At 39.8% G+C, this 19,593-nt stretch overlaps 2 protein-coding genes across 5 annotated transcripts in view; one reads left to right on the top strand and one right to left on the bottom strand.

The window, feature by feature from the left end:
• The window catches only part of ATAD5 (ATPase family AAA domain containing 5), a 42,216-nt gene extending 34,798 nt beyond the window's left edge, over positions 1 to 7,418 (top strand). Inside the window, exons 19-23 of one of the 3 annotated variants that reach the window (XM_082443675.1) lie at positions 1,401 to 1,581; positions 3,822 to 4,003; positions 4,510 to 5,375; positions 5,835 to 5,993; positions 6,074 to 7,418. In XM_082443675.1, the coding sequence (XP_082299801.1) occupies positions 1,401 to 1,581; positions 3,822 to 4,003; positions 4,510 to 5,375; positions 5,835 to 5,993; positions 6,074 to 6,152 (1,467 nt within the window). In that variant the 3' untranslated portion in view covers positions 6,153 to 7,418. The remainder of the gene's footprint in view (positions 1 to 1,400; positions 1,582 to 3,821; positions 4,004 to 4,509; positions 5,376 to 5,834; positions 5,994 to 6,073) is intronic. The other 2 variants (XM_082443676.1, XM_082443674.1) reach the window with 2 other exon arrangements.
• Positions 7,419 to 9,101: 1,683 nt separating this feature from the next.
• On the bottom strand, positions 9,102 to 13,832 carry TEFM (transcription elongation factor, mitochondrial). 2 transcript variants are annotated; one of them, XM_082443747.1, is made up of 4 exons: positions 13,742 to 13,832; positions 12,029 to 12,492; positions 10,745 to 10,894; positions 9,102 to 9,949 (listed from the first exon to the last, which is right to left on the bottom strand). In XM_082443747.1, the coding sequence occupies exons 1-4, from the start codon at positions 13,770 to 13,772 to the stop codon at positions 9,512 to 9,514; spliced, it is 1,083 nt and encodes a 360-aa protein (XP_082299873.1). In that variant the 5' UTR covers positions 13,773 to 13,832; the 3' UTR covers positions 9,102 to 9,511. The 2 variants fall into 2 exon arrangements, with proteins under 2 accessions (XP_082299873.1, XP_082299872.1); XM_082443746.1 differs by having other exon boundaries at positions 13,721 to 13,828.
• Between the last annotated feature and the right edge of the window lie 5,761 nt (positions 13,833 to 19,593).

Genomic DNA, 19,593 nt, shown 5'->3' with positions numbered 1-19,593 from the left:
TTGTGAATGATACATATACCAGTACATATTCTGGTTTCTGTTATGTTCCTCTGAACAAGTATTCTCCTGTTCAACTAAAATTCTGTTCAGTGCTTTTAGTTTTAGCTGGGCTGCTTTGAGACAGGCTCACACATGTGAAGTTCAAGCATCAACCAGTGATTTGCATTCTCCTTTATAGCTAGAATTTCTGTTTCTCTACCTTTGTGGACCTCCCCTCTCACTTTCCAGCTGCTGCAGTCATCCCAAACTCTGTCCCTTGGTTCAAGCCAGTAACACTGTGAGTTTCTATCTGAGTTTTAGCTACCACTGCTGTAGCCTGCACTCAGTCAAAAATCAGTTTTAAAAGGTGTGGTGGGGATTCACCCAGGGCCATTTCATTTTTCTGAGTGTTGATTTTCCTTCCATTTTCTTTTGCCTTTGGTTACTCTCTTGTTCATTCAGGTAGTTGGCTTTTTATATTTTTTTGTAGTTGATTATAGAATTTATAGTTATTATCGATGGTAAGGTTTGTCTGATAGTAGGTACTCCTTTGTTATTGAAAGCAGAATTCCCAGTCTGTGGGAAGCAGAAGTCCCATATGTGTGCAAGAATAATATGTATGTATAGAATAAAGTCAAAGATATCATAGGGGAAAATATTTTTTAATTGTCTTGTTTACTGTAATGTAAAAATGCTAGTGGTCTTGTAAAATCTGTGAAATGTGAATATAATTTTATATGTTTTAGCTCTTCAAGGTATAAAGCTTTCCATAAACAACAATGGGAAGAGAATTGTACATATTTTGTTGTTTTACAAAAAACATAGCAATATTAATTTTACACTAACTAAAATGAAAAAAATGTACTTGGTTTATTTACTGCCAACAAATAACATGTATTTAAAATTTTTTCTTCTATTTCTTGCTTACATACATTTATTCTTTTATGCATGCATTTATATAATTTTTGAACTCTGGTTTTCAAAAATTATATAGTAGGTATTTTTCAGTACCACTGTAGTATTCATATTTATCATTTTAATGGCTGTAAAATGTTCCATCAAGCTGTACCATTATTTAATCCTAAGGGATTTTCTTAAGGTTTAATAAAATGGCCTTCAGGATTCAGGTTGGAGGATCTCCCATAAAATTTTCCTTGCTGTCTCAGACTATATACAGTTAATAAAAGAAGTTTATGTAAATGCTTTTAATTTGGTACCATATTCCTTTATATTTTTCTAGATCAATCATTCTCAATAAGAGCTTAAGATATTGTGAATCTTAGCAAAATTTGGCTTGCTTTTTGATATGTTATTGATGTATTTCTGTTAACTCTGCAGTTGACCATGTTTCTTTCCTGTGTCTCTCTCCCTCCTACCCCCACCTCTCCCCTTCTGTCTCTCTCTTTCTCTCACTCTCTCAGCTAAATGTTGCCAGCTACCTACAGATGATCTGCTTGACTGAGAATTTTAGAACTGATGTAAAAGATTTTGTAACATTGCTAACTGCAAATACTTGTGATATCAGAAAAAGTATCCTTTACTTACAATTCTGGATTAGAAGTGGAGGTGGATTTTTAGAAGAAAGGCCATTATCTTTTTGCCGTAAGTTGATTTGTTGTAAAAGAAATTTCTGTAATGGGATCCTATATTAAAATATATGCTGTACCAAAATATTTGAAAGATTATAAAAATTTTGAGCATTGAGGTATCATGTTAATATTAAAAGAAACATACATACATCAACTTAGTTGATGAAAAGTTTTGTAAGCATTAAATGTGGGTAAATACAATTAAACTGAACCTGGAACAAATGGTTACTTGTACATTTATAAACATAGTTTCTTATAAACAAATAGAATTATATTATTTAGTAACTTCCTTTTTTCACTTATTAGAAAAATAAGTATTGGTAATTTTTCCATATGTAAATTATTTTTAAATGACTGTATTGTAAGTTCCTTTTCAGCTTCCCTAATAGCCTATAATTCTCTCTTTCCTAAGAACTCTATTATTTCAGAAATGCTTTATTTTATTTCTTATCAATCTTCAGTCATTGTTACCTAATTCAAGTCACGGACATTTACTGAGCACTTTCTCCATGCCAGGTCCTGTGTTTATATGAATAAGACATGGTTCCTTCCCTGAAGAAGTTCATAGTTTGTGGTTTCCATGCTCCATAGTCACAGTTCTGTAGTTACAGATCCTGCTCTGGGAAATATACAAATATTTAATTTTAAAAAAGGTGAAGTTCTGTAATATTAATCCCTTATTGGTTTTCAGATTAGTTCAAAATTTAATATCTTATTCTTTTGCAAAGTATTTAATTCAATTTAGGCTGGCAGTTTTAACTATTTCTTAGAAGTAAATATGATAAATAAGACATGGATAATATCCTATTTTAAACAAAATAGTTAATAACTATCACCATATTACTGGTTATAAAATGCAGTACCAAGAACTTTAGCATTATTTCTTTTCTTGAAGATCTTAAATGCATTTCATTCCTGTCTTAAAAAAAACACACAGATACACACTCATTGGAAATCAAACAATACAGAAGTATATAATGTAAAAAGTAAAAGATCTTCCCCCACTTCTTAAAGGTAGCTACTGTTAGACCTTTATCTATGCATATACAAATATTGCTACCTACTTATTTAGCAAAATTAACCAGTACTATATGTATTGTTAAACAGTTTGCTTTTTCTTTTTTTTTTTTTTTTTTTTAATTTATTTATTATTTATGGCTGTGTTGGGTCTTCGTTTCTGTGCGAGGGCTTTCTCTAGTTGTGGCACGTGGGGGCCACTCTTCATCGCTGTGCGCGGGCCTCTCATTATCGTGGCCTCTCTTGTTGCGGAGCGCAGGCTCAGTAATTGTGGCTCACGGGCCCAGTTGCTCCGCGGCATATGGGATCCTCCCAGACCAGGGCTCGAACCCGCGTCCCCTGCATTGGCAGGCAGACTCTCAACCACTGCGCCACCAGGGAAGCCCAGTTTGCTTTTTCTTACCTCACAATTTATTGTCAGTACGTATAGTTCTAGCCCTCTCTTTTTCACAGCTGCGTGCTATTCCATAATATAAAGTGGATGTAACATAATTTAATTAACCATTACATACTAGGTGACATTTAAGTCATCTTCAGTTTGTCGTTAAAGTATGCAGTGAATATCTTTTTTAGTTTTGCCAATTTAGAAGGTGAAAAATGAATGGTATCTTATTTCAGTTTCCATTTCCATGATCACTGGTAAAATCGTACATCTTTTTATGAGTTTATTCGATATTTGTGTTTCTTCTGTGACTTGCCTGTGCAGTCCTTGTCCTTTTTTCTGTTGGATTGCTTTGTAAGCCCACCCCACACCCCAGCCCCACTTAACCTATGTAGAAATCGTGTTTGTATTGTACGCTTTATGAATTAGATGCATACGGGGAGAATAACAAAATGAGGATTAGGTCCAAAAAATGCCTAAGGCGACTTCCCTGGTGGCGCAGTGGTTAAGAATCCGCCTGCCAATGCAGGGGACTTGGGTTCAATCCCTGGCCCGGGAAGATCCCACATGCCGCGGAGCCAGTAAGCCTGTGTGCCACAACTACTGAGCCTGCGCTCTGGAACCCATGCTCTGCAACAGGAGAGGCCACAACGCATTGCAACTAAGAGTGGTCCCCCCTGGCTGCAACTAGAGAGGGCCTGCCCACAGCAAAGACCCAACACAGCCAAAAACAAATAGATAAATAAATACATTTATTATAAAAAAATGCCAAAGGATCTTGGATTTTAAATAATTGCTTGCTACAATTTGATAAAAATATGGATAGCTAAGGTTTTCTTTTACTAATTTTGTAGGAGGAAATAGCAGAAATGTACAACTTGTTTGCTCTGAAGATGACCCTGATTCCAAAAATAATGCTAAAAATACTAAAAGGAATCCAACGGACCTTCCCAAATGTGACACTGGCTGTGCTGAGACCTTGTTTGGCCTTAAGAACATTTTTTCCCCATCTGAAGACTTATTTTCATTTTTGAAGGTATTTTCAATGTCTAGTAAATTTATGTTCTTTTTCATCTTCCCAACACTCACTTCTGTCTTTTGAATCTTAAGGTTAACTTAAATTTACCAGTAATTTTTACAGGCTTCAGATTTCTGATGTTAGCACATTGTACCACTTTGACAAATGGTGCATAGGCATTGCTCTAAATGTATATTATAGAATTTAGAATAGAACTTAGAAGTATTTCAGGTAAAAAAAGACAATTTCAGAACAGTAGTTTTTAAGCAAATGAGCTTCTAATGATTGAATTAGGGTATATACTGACTATTAGAGAATTTAATTTTTTAAATTAACAGTCTAAGTTAATCTTTTAGACTCATGATACTATTTGATGTATTAGGGAAGAGTAGGTTAATAAAATTATGAGGGTTAGCGACTCATTACTTTGAAAATAGATAGGAATGACACTATATTCATATAGGTAGAAAAATGTTCAGACTATGTACTGTTATGACATTTCTTTACTCAATATTGTTTTTCAGCACAAAATCAGAACAAAGGAAGAATGGCATAAGCTCATCCAGCTTCTTACAGAATTCCAAATGCGGAATGTAGATTTCTTATATAGTAATCTTGAGTTCATTCTACCATTACCTGTTAATATCATTCCAGAAACAGAAAACTTTTCTGGTTCATCAGTAAGTGTGGACACCAATGCAGCAACAAAAAATATGAAATGTCTTGCTAGGAAACCTTCTGAAGGAGAGAAGCCATTGAAAAAGTCACAAAAAAAGAAACGTAAGAAAAAGATGGTAATTTTAGATGATAGTGACTTATTTGACACCGAATTGGACTTTTCTGATGAATTTATTAGCCTTTCCTCTGCATCTTCTCCAAATTCAGAAGAAAGCAAAGCCAGAGATAAAGAAAGCAATCCAGAGACAAAGAAACTAAACAAATGTCTAGAGTCAAAAGTTGAATCTATTCCTCGTTCTCCTAAAACACCAGCAGAAAAAAAATATTCTGTCCTTGTTTCTCACTGTTTAAATTCTCTCACTGAGTTCATGGACAACATGTCCTTCTTAGATGCCCTTTTAACTGATGTAAAGGAACATAGGGAATTTGGTAAAAATGATTTTGGCTGGACAAATGGAAAGGTTAAAAGTGGACTTTGTGATGAGTTTAGTCTCGAGAGTAGTGATGGATGGACTTCTCAAAGCTCTGGAGAATTAAAGGCAGCTGTAGAAGCTCTCAGCTTTACTAAATGTTCTTCTACTATTTCAAAAGCGTTGGAAACCTCCCTGAATTCTTGCAAGAAAGTAGGAAAAGATCCAACAAAAGAACTTACATTTTATGTTTCACAAAAGCGCAACAATGTACACTTCAGTCAGTCAGCAGCTAATTTAGAGTAAGTCTTGACTTCTGTTTACTTTTTATTTTTAAATAATAAATGGTAAAGGGGAAATTATTAGTTTCTTTCTCTTACTAATTTTGAAATGCTGGGCTTTATTGATCATGGTAAGCCCTTCATATTAATAATGTAGCTTCTAATGAGACAGTTAAGGAGACCAGCCTGATTGCTGGGAAGAAAAAGTGAGAGATTGGGGTGGGGGTTAGATTTGGGAGACTCTTGGATAACAGGGAAGGGGTCTGGATTTGCTATGCAGACAGCAGGTAGCCATTAAAGTCTTTTCAGTATGGGAGTGACTGATGTGTTGAAAATGATATAGGAAGTGAATCTGGAATACAGTTAATCTAGTCTAGACCAGAAGCAGGGAGAAGCAGAGGCCAGCAGCTGGTTTTGGGATTGTTGCATTTTTATTGGGCATTAAAAATCAAAAAATAATGCATTACTTTTAATTTACAGCAGTGCTTGGAAGAGGATAGCAGTCATCAAAAGTGTGTTTTCTAGCCGATCTCTTCCGAACCTGGGTAATAGACAAGCTAGTATAATAGAATACTTGCCAACTCTTCGAAACATTTGTAAGACTGAGAAGCTAAAAGAACAAGGAAAAAGTAAAAGAAGGTAGTTTCTGTAAAAACATTTTACGTAACTATTTCAAGATTGATAAATATTCTCATCTGATGGAACTATTAATATTTAAGTGTGTTTTTCCTTGTAATTTTGACAGATTCCTGCACTATCTTGAAGGAATTCATCTTAACATTTCAAAAGAGACTATGAACACTTTGGCAGCTGGCTTCCCTTAATATCCTACATTTACAGTGTCTTGTACAGATTCTTACATGGTCCTTAAGAGACATTTTTATAGTGATTTTCATGGAAGAGTTTATTTCTCTTAATGTACATTTAAAACAGACTATTTGTATATTTTTATTAGTGTGTAAATATTTAGAATGAAAAGATTTGAGTTACAAATTGTATTTATAATTGTGGTAGTGGTGGGGTTTTTTTGAATTTTTTTGTATTATCTGATTTAGTGTTGTTGGAGTATTTTTGTATGTGTGTGAGCTGTTTCTAGAAGGTATAGTTCATTGAACATTTCTAAAGGTGCTTCAGTGCTGAACTAATCCATAATTTTTCCCCTTCTGGTGACCCTTAATCCAGGCTGTGAATGTGAATCACCTAGGTGATAATCTTTTTTAAAAATAAGTTTACACAATCCAAAATACAAAATAACATGTATAATACATAAGCAGACTTCCTAGGAAAGAAATTTCAAAAAGTAAGATCTTCCTGATAAAATTATTTTTAGTGTACTCATCCAGCATATTCTACCACGTGAATCACTGAACCCGGACAAGGTGAAATCAAGATTATGAACTGTAGTTTTCATAAATCTTTTTTAGCAACCATACAAATGTGATATCTTGTATATTTTGACAACTCAAATCATTTGTACATTTTTCTTGTATTTTTATATCATCGATGTTTTATTTCATAAAGATATTAATGATAATATAAACATTTTGGACAAACTGCTATTCACTGAAACTGTAACAAAGGGTTCTACCCTAGGATTTCTACATGATAGCCATTTCAACTTAAGGTTATATTTTTGGAGAAAGTATATATTTTTAATTACAAGATTTTAAAATACCACATTTCACTTAAAATCATTTTTGCAATCAGATGTATCTGAAAGTAGTTTCCTATTTCAAGTGTTTATATATTAGCTTAATATTCAGTTACATTATCTGGTGAATTAATTTTCACTTCAAAAGGTAAGGATCCTAATTTTGTACAGTTGAAAAATAGATGTATACCTGTGTACAAAATGTTTTTACCTCTTATTTGTTCAACCTACCTTTTCTTGTATTGATAGTACACTGATTTAATTAAAGGCTAAAGCTAAAAGACTGCAATGTTTAGAGTTCCAGATGTAATCATCTGGGTAAATATGGATATTGTATAGGCTTGGATATAGGCTATATCTTATAGGTTTTGTCCCTGTACAAAAGAGAGAATAACATCTAAGGCATTTTTTTTTTTAAGTATATGGATTTATTTTTTTCTACTGAATGCAAAAGTCCACTACCTGTAGAGCATTTACCAGTTAATTTGGTCTTTAATTATTAGAAAATTCGGATAATCCTCATCAACTGAGGAACCAAAGTAAAATAACTCCATAGAATTGTATTTAAATGATCAAAAACCAAGAAATAATGGGGGTATTTTCCTCCCTAATAGGGACACATTTAATATCTTTTTTTTTTTTTAAGGTTAAGCATAATTTTGAGAAATATTTTCTCAATTCTTTTTTTTTTTTTTTAAAGATTTATTTATTTTTTATTGATTGATTGATTGCTATGTTGGGTCTTCGTTTCTGTGTTAGGGCTTTCTCTCATTGTGGCAAGCGGGGGCCACTCTTCATCGCGGTGCGCGGGCCTCTCACCATCGTGGCCTCTCTTGCTGCGGAGCACAGGCTCCAGACGCGCAGGCTCAGTAGTTGTGGCTCACGGGCCTAGTTGCTCCGCAGCATGTGGGATCTTCCCGGACCAGGGCTCGAACCCGTGTCCCCTGCATTAGCAGGCAGATTCTCAACCACTGCGCCACCAGGGAAGCCCTATTTTCTCAATTCTTAAAGGTTCCTGTAAGACTTAAGATTTACTTTTGTGATAAAAGTAACTAAATTTGATGACTCTTCAGTACTTAGCATCTCATCCTATAAATGTCTAATTTGGACACATTTCACTACAGCTATTTCCAGAAATGTGAGAAGTAGAATGCCACACATCTGGCATGAACAATTGAATAGTTGGTGAAACTGTTTACTAAAGTATAAAACAATGGATTATGAGATGGTCAGGAGGAAAGAGAATTTCAGACGTGTACTTGGAGGTATCTACAACAGTTCCGAGGTGGAGATGCTCACGTATACAGTCACATATGTAGAGATTTACATGTGCATGGCCACAAGTTTAGAGTGTACATCAAACTGCCTAGGGAGTTGGAGGTGCTGGAAGGGAGGACTTCCATGTATTTTATAGATTTCTGATTATTTGAATTTTTTTTTTTCCCAACAAGTATACTTCACTTTTAGATTAAAGGAAAGAAAAGACTTAATGCTTTGACATCAGAGAGACTTGGGTTCAGTATAGGTGAGATATAATGAGGGCCTGAACTAAGGCAAGTCTAATGGAAATGGAGAGATGTGGGGAAAAAAGTGCTACTTTTCTCAAAAGATGGTCTGTTAAGTAAAATATTTCAAAGTTTAAAAATGAGCCTAGGGACTTCCCTGGTGGCACAGTGCTTAAGACTCCGCACTCCCAGTGGAGGGGGCCTGGGTTCGATCCCTGGTCAGGGAACTAGATCCCATATGCATGCTGCAACTGAGAGTTCACATGCCACAACTAAGGAGCCCACATGCTGCAACTAAGACCCGGCGCAACCAAATAAATAATGTAAAGAAAAAAAAATGAGCCTATTGGGCTTCGCTGGCAGTCCAGTGGTTAAGACTCCGTGCTTCCACTGTAGGGGGCACAGGTTCGATCCCTGGTTGGGGAACTAAGATCCTGCATGCTGCGTGGTGCAGCCAAAAAAAAAAAAATGAGCTTATTAAACAAAGCTTGTTTGTTTTGGGCTTAATAGATTGAGCTGATGAAAACTCCCTTCTGGAGGCAGTGCATCAAACCACATTGTACTTTCAGAGTAAGAAGAGGATTCCACAAGTTGTGTTATCAATTATATTTAGCTTTATTCCCACGGTGAGCACCATCCAGAAAATTCATTATTCCCTATTTTAACAGTATGATAATAATGCAAATCCTTTAGTATAGATGGCATTTGCCTTTTAAGGAAGATAACTTTGTTTCTTGTTTTGGATGTTTAGGGAACATCTTATTTTCTAACGCTTAAACCCAAAAGGCACAGAATCTCATATTTATTGATTTAGCCTTGGTTTATTATTGTGTAAACCATTCAGTAGCCAAAAGTCTGACTTTAAACATCTAAATACACTCAAACTTATGTTTTCTTCTCCATTAACATGGATGTTCAAAACAGTTGGTTTTACAACTTCAGACCTAATAAATATAAATTAATATGATATTAAGAACATGTAACATACTAACCTCAGAATTTTAAGATTCAATATTAAAAACTGCCAGTTCATAGAAGGCAATAGCTTGTAATAATGAATCATATAACTCTTCTATCCTGTATTGTTCAGTAGATGAAAACATCTGTCTGTAGCGGACTATCTTATCTGGTGGGAAGAATACCCGAGGCTCTTCTTTCAGTACAGACTCTGAGAGGAGCTGCTTCACTACCTCTTTTCCACTAGTCCGTGTGTCACCAATCATCAGTTCAAAGTGCTTCCCCACTGCATTTCGATTCATGCTCAGCACCTGATGACGGCCATCCCGGGTAAAAGTTGTATTCAGCAAGGCATACAGCATGGCTTCCATGATGTGAAAATGTAATAGTATAGGAAACAGAGATGAGTTCTGAAATGAAGGTCCTGTTTTCTCCAGAACATAGAAGTCGGCTTTAGGCATCTTTGAAACAACTGAAGAAATCTTTTTTTGGGGTGGGGGGGAGGGAAGGAGGGAAGATAAAATAAGTGAACAGAAATAATTCATTAAGTTTTATTGTTTGGGCCCCCTCTCTGTCCCACTTCTATTTTTTAAATATATAACTTACATAATATTGCTACTGACAATTCTGAAGTAATTGAAAAAGCACTTTATGAAGGGGTCAGGACAGCCAAGTTCTTTCTAGCAGGAACAAGCTGAGCTAAGACAAGTCAGTTAATCCTCCTAATTACTAGTTTCTTCATCTGTACAATGGGCTTCATAATTCCTAAAAACTATATTGGCTTTAAAATTAGACAAAATTGTCTTATTTAGCTTTTAAAAAATTCTAGGGTAGAGTATATGGTTGGAATAACTAGCCTAGAATCAATCACCTCTGCAACTGACTAATCACATCATATACTTGATTGAACCAGTTTTCGTAGATATAATCAGGATGATCATTACTGCCCATCTCACCAGGTTTTGAAGACTAAATGAGACAATAAGTAATAGCGTTTGAAGAGTAAGCTTTATAACTATGGTAATGAAGTTTCTTAACATTTAGAGTAATATACTTTACCACTGATTTTCTCAGGATCTGCCTTTGATTCATAAGGCATTTCTTGAAATAAATGATTCAATTTTTAAAAAATCGTAAGTGATGGAAAACATAGGAATGGGTGAATAATAAGTACCAAAAGAAAACCCATCCTTACTATCTTATTTCATTCCTTTTAGGACTAAAAGACGACACAAGAAGCTCTAGCAGGTAGGGCTTTGGAGGTGCAACTGCCTTACCTCTTCTAAGTAGGCAGATGATAGGTACGTTCCTTTCATCAATCGGCAATATTCAGTTTGCTGCCAGTCCAGCACTGCCAATTGACGATCAAGGTGAGCCCAGGCAATTCTTCGAGTACCAGAAACAATGGATACAATACTATTAATCGCCTAAAACAAAAAAGGCTGGTTTAATTACAAGTGTAAACATTTTAACATATATAATTTAAGATACAAACTCAGAAATCCAAATTATGTAATAGAAGTATATTTACAGTTTATGAACTAAGAATTGTTAAAGAGTAATTATTATTAAAAGGTAACCAGTAGCAGTCTTTTACTTGTTGAACAGAACTTTTACTTGTTCTCAGCACCTAGCTCAAAGTAGGCATTCAAATATTCAAATGTTGCTGGGGAATGTGCCAGATACTGAGAAACAAGGGACATAACCATATATTATAAGAAATGCCACCATACAAGTTACACTGTAGAGAGGAGAAATGGTCAGGAAGACTTACTGGAGGACTAGGAGAATGAGTAAAGTGGTAAACGGGGAGTTATTTCACCCAGATATCTGCAAATACAGGCTGACACCTCTCACTCAGGCAGTGGAATAAAGAGTGCAAGTGGGAAAAGGGCAGAGGGGTAGGCAGATTTCTGCAAAAAGTAACTTCCTTTATCCTGAGAGCTACAGGGAGCCACCAAAGCATATAACATTCAGGTGTAACATGAGATATACATTTCAGAAAGAATATGGACAGCTGTGTGGAAGGTGGACGGGAGGCGTCTATAGACTAGAGGTGGGGATTTGTGTTAGGTGCCTGTTGCACGACAAAGTATTAAGAATCTAGGTCACAGTGAAGAAGCACAAGAAACAGGTCAGAAGTAATAGGAGTAGAATTAACATGTGAGATGAAGGAGGAGCCTAGGAAAACAGCCATATATCTTCTCAACATTCCTCCTAAATAAGTCTTGCCCAGACCTACTTCTCTACATCAACTGTCCTTTCTTCCTAGAATGCCTTCCTCTTCCTGCTAGCCTAGTTCTCTCTCCATGATCCAGGCTGAGTTCTTCTAGTAAACATTCCCCAACCCACAGTTCTCTCCTCTAAATTGCCAATTTACTACCTGTACATCTCATACTTTGAGAATAACCATATAATAGATTATCTATTTATATGTGTATCTCTGGGCCCACCAACTAAACTATAATCTGCCTGAAGAACCCCGTCTTGGTGCTCAGAATAGTGCTTTGGTTCTCAAATATTTAGGCAGTATAAGACGCATTAAGAAAAAAAGAGTATACCTTAAGTCTCTCTCTTCCTATTTCTGGTTTGATGAGCTTTCTCAAGAGACGATTTTCCTGTAACTTCCTTTTTTTCCCTCCAGTCTCTGGATTAAGAATGGAGTTACAAACTTGAATGGTGGTTTTATACTGGAACAAGGGCACATTCATTAAACTCTCCAAATTCTGAAATGGCCCAAACTTTTCTCTGTGCTCTACAATGCTGAGGGACTTTTTTCCACGGAGCAATGTGAAAGCTTCAAGTTCTTTATTAGACGCTGTATTCAACACATGCAAGATGGAAGCCTGCTGTTCTGAAGAGAAGAGCTTGTCAAGTGCCTTTCCAGACTCCTTTGCGTTTTCATCAGAAAAATCAACATGGGGAATAATTTTCTTTGGTGCAGTGGATTTTTTCCGACAGCAGGAATTATGTAGGGCCTGGAATAAGGAGGACCCTAATGGAACTGGAAAACATCTCCACCTCCCTAAAAGGAAATTTTAGCAAAATGTAAGTTGAGACGTCTTAGTTCCTTTTAGCATTAGTTGTGGCCTAACCAGAGCCTTTGCAAAGTGACATTGACTTTCCTATAATTTAACAACTAGTGGGGTTTCCCTGATGGCGCAGTGGTTAAGAATCCGCCTGCCAATGCAGGGGACACGGGTTCGAGCCTTGGTCCGGGAGATCCCACATGCCGCGGAGCAACTAGGCCTGTGCGCCACAGCTACTGAGCCTGCGCTCTAGAGCCCGCGAGCCACAACTACTGAGGTCGCGTGCCACAACTACTGAAGCCCGCGTGCTTAGAGCCCGTGCTCCGCAACAAGAGAAGCCGCCACAATGAGAAGCCTAGGCACAGCAACAGAGAGTAGCCCCCGCTCTCTGCAGCTAGAGAAAGCCCACGTGCAGCAACAAAGACCCAACACAACCAAAAAGAAAGAACTAGCGGATCATATCTATAAGAGATATCTTCTGATTTTTATGGATAACGCCTAGGTTTTACTACCTAGAAATCTTATTTTATGTCCATAAAGAAGCATGTATTTAAAAAATGATTTCAACTGCTTAACGTTTTTGAAACTTTTAACCTTAGAGAAATCTTTTTCCAATTAATAGATCTTTTTAACAATATTTATCTTCAATAGTTTCTTTCTCATCCAGTGGAACCAAATAAAACTAAATTTTAGGGAATTCTCTGGCAGTCCAGTGGTTTAGGACTTGGTGCTTTCACTGCCAGGGCCAGGGTTCAATCCCTGGTGGGGGAACTAAGATCCCGCAAGCCACATGGCGCAGCCAAAAATAAGAGAAAAACAACCAAATTTTATACGTTTATAATAAATGTTTTAGCTGAGTGGTAGATTTAAGGGCGGTTTTTATTTTCTTTTGTACACTTTTCAAGATTTCTACCATGACTATATTTCTACAAAGAAGAAAAACCATATAAGGAGCAACTTTGTAAAACCAATGGAAACTTTGACATTGCGGCCACAGGACAATAACGCATCCAGAAGCAAGCAAGCAGCCGTTAGACTCTGAACCCTCCGCCCTCGGCCCAGTCCGAGGAGTCGCTCGTGGACCCCTAACCCAGGGAAGAAAGCACAATCGCTCCTAGGCTCGGCGACCAGAACCGCCCCGTCAACTCAGCGGGGACTCCAAGACACGGGACCCAAGGCGGAAATACTCCAGGACCAGGGGCTAATGTCAGACGGGAGATTCACCTAGTATTGCAGGCACCCTACCTCCCGCCAAGAGGAGACTAAGGATGTTCATCTTCCACGTTAAAGCAGTAGGTTCCCGCGCCCGTCTTCCTCCACTAACTTCCGGTTCCTGCGTGCCTCACCCAAAAGCGCCCGGCCTTTCAGTAGAAAGGTTCCAGCGGAAGCGGCGTTCCGGCCGGCCCGAGCCGGTTCCCGCTGGGCTGTGGGCAGGCGCTCCGCTGCGCCTCTGGGCAGACGCCGGCCGGATTTGTGCCGGGATCCGGAGCCCCCGGCTGCGCCGCAGGCACCTTCCACTGCATCCGGGAAACGGCCTCGCCCTCTCCGGCCCCTGACTGCCGGTGAGCAGAATGTCTGGGAAGAGAACGCCTGGGCGGGTTTTAGCCTGTAGTTGGCAAGATCCCTCCTTTGGGGAGACTCTCTGGGTTTATTATCTAGGCATACAGATTGATGAGCTCCGATTGGGGCCCTGCCTAGAGTCTGGTGGGGGAGTGTAGGCAGGAACATACATAACCAAATCACCAGGTAAAATGGAATAACTGGGACAGATGCGAGGTGGTGTTTCAGGAGCTCAAGGAGGGAACTGTGTGAAGACAGCCTTCAAGGAAGGGAGAGGTAGGAGGAGGTGGCTTTGACACTGGGCCTCGACAGTATCCTATTTGGAAGGGATGGAGAGAGCTGAGGCTGGCTCCAAATTTGGCTGGGCCTCGAATGCAGAATGGAGCAGTTGAATAGTTCCACGAGGTAACTGGAAACCACCGGGGCTTTTGTAGAGTCAGATCTGAGGTGTGTTTCTAAAAATTGGGGCATATGCCGAAGTGTGAGGCCGGATTGGAGGTAAAGAGCCTGGTAGCAAAGTGTATTTGGAAGCTAGTGTATCTTCTCAAGGGACAGGCAACCATAAGGAATTGAACCTGGGAGGTTGTGTGATCAGGCCACTCAGGATGGCTGTTCTCTTGCTCTCTGTACATCCCCTGCTGGAACAGTCCCTGCTTCTCCTACACCCTACTCAGGTGGCTGACCTTCGCTCCTAATCATAGAGCCTAATCAGTAAATGCCTTTGTACTTGCCCCCGGCCCCAGCTAGTGATTTTTCTAATCTATAGCCCAGAACATCTCCACTGGGATAGTTTATCAAAGGGGCAGTGAGGGGCTGTGCTCCTCTGCTGGTTTCCCTGGTAACCAATGTACCCACCTGATGTCATTTCCCTCTATAACTGGTAACCTCTCCCCCCACTCCCAATGAAGACTGCTATCATGTCCTGCCCTGCACCATGTGTTGCCGCTCCAGAACACTTTTGCTTCAGATGTGTAAGATCCCTTATCCATTAAACCATTGATGTCTCTGTTGCTGACTCTGGGTTCTTTCAAGAAAGATAGGACGACTTTAGCTAATTTTGTGAAAAACAGGGAAGTCAGGAGGGCGGTGGCTTTGGGAGGGAAAGATGGTGTGTTTGCGTTTTTATGAGGCAGCAGTGTCTGTGTAGCTACTGTCCAGGAGGTAGTGGAGATGTGACCAGTTATAAGTACTCATGAGAATTCTAGGATTCTTGCCAATTTCTGCGGAACTTAGGAATCCAACACAAAATAAAGCCAACTTTTTGTGCAAAGTTCTCCAAATCAATGGGAAATAATTTCCTTTTAACTCCAAGGTTTATTCCACTTAATGAGGTGTTAATGAGTTGAAATGTATCCCTCAAAAAAGATGGTGGCCTTATTTGGAAAGAGGGTCATTGCAAACATAATCAGTTAAGATGAAAATGCCGTCACACTACAGGGGGTGGGGGGCAGCTAATCCGATATGACTGGTGTCCTTATAAGAAGACGACCCTGTGAATGCAGGTGAAAATGGAGGCGGAGCTTAGAATGATGCATCCACAAGCCAAGGCCAAGGATCATCAGCAGGTCGCACACACCACAAGCTGGGAGACAGGCATGGTACAGATTTGCCTGCAGAAGGAACCAACCCTGCTTGCATCTTGATTTCAGGCTTCTGGGCTCCAGAACTGTGAGAGAATACATTTCTGTTGTTTTAAGCTGCCCAGTTTGTGGTGATTTGTTACAGCAGCCCTAGAAAACCAATACACGAGGCCATAAGGAACGCTGGTGATTGATGCTTTCTGAGATGCTGTGGTTCACTGGCAAGATATAACAAATGACTTGCTACCTGCACAACCTTAGACAGTTTCTCATCCCCTCTGAACCTCAGCTTCCTCATTTGTGAAGTGGAGATAATGGTACCTGCCTCACACCGCCAGGAAATCCTGCTGAGAGGATTTCTCGTTAGAGACTGGATGCGGAGAGCCTGGCATAGAATAAGTGTGCAGTAAATGTTACTTCCCCTATTAAAGTTTCATCTCTTCTTTGGAGCTGATTATTAATGACCTTGAGGGGAAACTCCCTCATTCCTCAGAGCATTCATTCAGAATTACTTTGACAAGAGCCTGGAAGTAGTAAGAGGCAACCACTATGCGTGATTTACTGTAAATCAGAACCAGTGGGTTCAAAGTGAAAGTCATCATCTTCCCAGAAACCAGCTCCTCACTTCCCTGTTTTCGCTGCCCAGATGCAGATGGCCCTGGCCCTTCCCATGCCTGCATCTAGCCCGTTATCTAGTTCCTATGTTTTCAAAACTTTTTTGAATGTGACCCAGGACACATTGATGATGTACGTGTGAAACAAAAGCTTCATTTAAAAATACTTGTACCAACAAGGACCTACTGTATAGCACAGGGAACTATACTCAGTATTTTGTAATAACCTATAATGGAAAAGAATCTGAAAAAGAACATATATATTTTAACTGAATCACTTTGCTGTACGCCTGAAACTAACACAGCATAGTAAATCAACTATACGTCTATTTAAAAAAAGAGACAGGGGCTTCCCTGGTGGTGCAGTGGTTAAGAATCTGCCTGCCAATGGGACACGGGTTCGAGCCCTGGCCCAGGAAGATCCCACATGCCGTGGAGCAACTAAGCCCACACGCCACAACTACTGATCCTGCGCTCTAGAGCCCATGAGCCACAACTACGGAGCCCACATGCTGCAACTACTGAAACCTGCGTGCCTAGAGCCCGAGCTCTGCAACAAGAGAAGCCACCGCAATGAGAAGTCTGCACACTGCAAGGAAGAGTAGCCCCCGCTCGCCGCAACTAGAGGAAGCCGCGCACAGCAATGAAGACCCAACACAGCCAAAACAAAACAAAACAAAACAACACAAATACATAAATATTTTAAAATTTTAAGAAAGAGCGAGAAAGAAAATATTTGTGTTTTTACATAGGATGCACCTTGACATTTTCTACTGTATTTCAGTTTGTGTGTATTTCAACTTTTAAAAAACACTGATCTGTTGTTTTTTTTTTTAACACTGATCTGTCTTTAACCCACAGGACACTGGGTGGAGATGTCCAGTAGATGGTTAGATATGTAAGGGAGAGGACTAGGCTGTGCCATAAGGAAATGGCACTTTATCCCGGGAGAATGCCTGGCTGAGCCAGGGAGAGGGGCGGTGTGAGGAAAGCACAGGGAGTCCAGGAGAGAACCCTGGGAGCACGAGCATTGGGTGCGAGTAGAGGATTCCCCAAAAGACGGAGAAGCAATGTTCAGAGAGATTTAAAAGGAAACAGGACAAAGTCAAGTTAAAAAAGAGACAAAAGACGTAGAATACTGAGGGGGGACAAGATTCAAAAAAAAAAAAAAGTGGGTTAATTGGAACCACTAAATTGATATTAATTTCATGACTCACTACTGTGTGGCATCTTGCAGTTTAAAACACATGAAATTCTATCAGCCTTACCTGCAAAACGTCTTTTTACCTCTCCCTGTGGCCACTTCAGTCAGAGCCTCATTGTCTCCATTGGGCTCCTGCAATAACCCTGCACCACCTGATTTCTCAGCTTTCCGTCAGCCTAACCCCATCCCTGTCCTTACACACACCCTCCCTGTCCTGGCCCCAGTGCTGACTAAACCTCCAACTCCGGCCTCACCTTGCTCTTCCAGCTGTTTCTGTCTGCTCACCGCCAGGCACCCACATGCTGCCTCTCCTCCTTCCTAACAGATCCCTGCCAGTGGCGATGCCCGGGAAGGTGAACCAGTTATGGGAATCCTATTTCCCTTTACTAAAGATTAAGATAAGAGTGGGTGTGCGGGAATTCCCTGTCGGTCTGGGAAACTAAGATCCCGCACGCAAGCCGAGCACTGGCAAAAAAAAAAAAAAAGTAGGTGTGGTTCTGTTTGGGACCTAAGTGGGAAAGATTTTATACCCTGATCAAGAGTGGGAGGGGGTGTGGGAGGGGAAGCAGGCACCTCCCTTTTCTTCTTGTGGCTCTGGTGGTGGGAGGATGAACTCAGAGGAGCAGCTGTCTCTCCGTGGACAGGCAATGCTGACAAGGGCTAGAAGAACAGGCCTTGATAACATTGTTTAGCTGCGGGACAAACCCTTGAAACCACCTACCTGCAGACTTATGGTTCAGTGAGGGAATAACTGACCTTGTTTCAGGCACTTTCGATCAGTATTCTGTTACTTGGAGCTGATCACTTCCTGATTAAGATACCCACTCAGGAGATGTTCTGGGCATCTCTCCTCTGCGCCTTTGTGCCTGCTGGTCCCTTTCCCTAGGATGCTCTGTCCCTAAAATGACCTGAATTCTGCTCACCTTTTCAGGGCCAACAAGGGTACACTGAGAAGCCTTCCATTATCCTGAGCCAAAGGCATCCTCTCCCTTCTCTCAAGCACGTGACTCACATCTCCCTCATAGTACAGGCAAACGTGAACTGTAAGGTTTTGGGGTTTTTTTTTTGCTTTTGACCGTGTGTTTTTGTCTCCTTATTTGACTCTACATTTTCCCAAGGTGACCGGGAAACTACCAACTAGAATATGTCAAAAATCCATTCCTGGTGGCTCAACAGTCCTGGAGACAGAGGAGCTCATGGTATGCTCAGACTCTGGAATCAGTCAGTCCTGTGTTTTAACCCTGTTTTAACCCAGCACAGCAGCAGTGTGAACTGGGGCAAGTGACATCACCTCTCCGAGCCACTTTAGATCCGTCTAGAGTGCAAGAGGGATTCAAGCCATAATTATATCCCTTATAATACCCAGCACATCGCCTGGCACACATGGGGATTCCTTAAGTGATTGTTAAAAAAATTAATGAATGATCGCATATGTAATATTCCAAAGGTTAATTTTCTTTAGGAAAATTATTAAAAATTCATGCTCCATAACTTCATGATCTTGACATAGGCAAATATTTCTAAAATAGGAAATGAAAAGCATTAACCGTAAAGGAAAAAAAAATGAATAAATTGGATCTCATTTAAGTTAAGAACATCTACTCACTAAAAGACACCAGTGGGGGACTTCCCTGGTGGCACAGTGGTTAAGAATCCACCTGCCAATGCAGGAGACACGGGTTTGATCCCTGGTCTGGGAAGATCCCACATGCCGCGGAGCAACTAAGTCCGTGTGCCACAACTACTGAGCCCTCGCGCCTAGAGCCCCTGCCCCACAACAAGAGGAGCCCCTGCTCCACAACAAGAGAAGCCACTGCAACGAGAAGCCCATGCACTTCAACGAAGAGTAGCCCCTGCTTGACGCAGCTAGAGAAAGCGCGCATGCAGCAACAAAGACCTAAAGGGGCCACAAATAAAATAAATAAATAAATACATAATAAAACTTTTAAATAAATAAATAGACAAATAGGTGAATTCCATCGGATTCTTCTGCATGACTGTTTGAGCTTCCCCTGTTACACATGCCTGCCTGTTATTTCTTTCCTTCAGAAAGGAAAACACTTCCAACAAGGACCTACTGCATAGCACAGGAACTATATTCAATATTTTGTAATAACTTATAAGGGAAAAGAATCTGAA

This window comes from Balaenoptera physalus (genome assembly GCF_965194825.1).
Source record: "Balaenoptera physalus genome assembly, chromosome: 20".
Lineage (NCBI taxonomy): Eukaryota > Metazoa > Chordata > Mammalia > Artiodactyla > Balaenopteridae > Balaenoptera > Balaenoptera physalus.
The sequence above is the reverse complement of the archived record's forward strand: the minus strand, read 5'-3'. Positions and strand labels throughout refer to the sequence as shown.

Bases quoted from the DNA above. Each gene is read 5' to 3' on its own strand.
- TEFM (XM_082443746.1), bottom strand. From the start codon at position 13,772: ATGAACATCCTTAGTCTCCTCTTGGCGGGAGGTAGGGTGCCTGCAATA. The intron at 12,493-13,720 runs GTGAATCTCCCG...ATTTCCTTTTAG, and splicing joins TAGGGTGCCTGCAATACTAG to GGAGGTGGAGATGTTTTCCA. The intron at 9,950-10,744 runs GTAAGGCAGTTG...CCCCAAAAAAAG, and splicing joins CATCTGCCTACTTAGAAGAG to ATTTCTTCAGTTGTTTCAAA.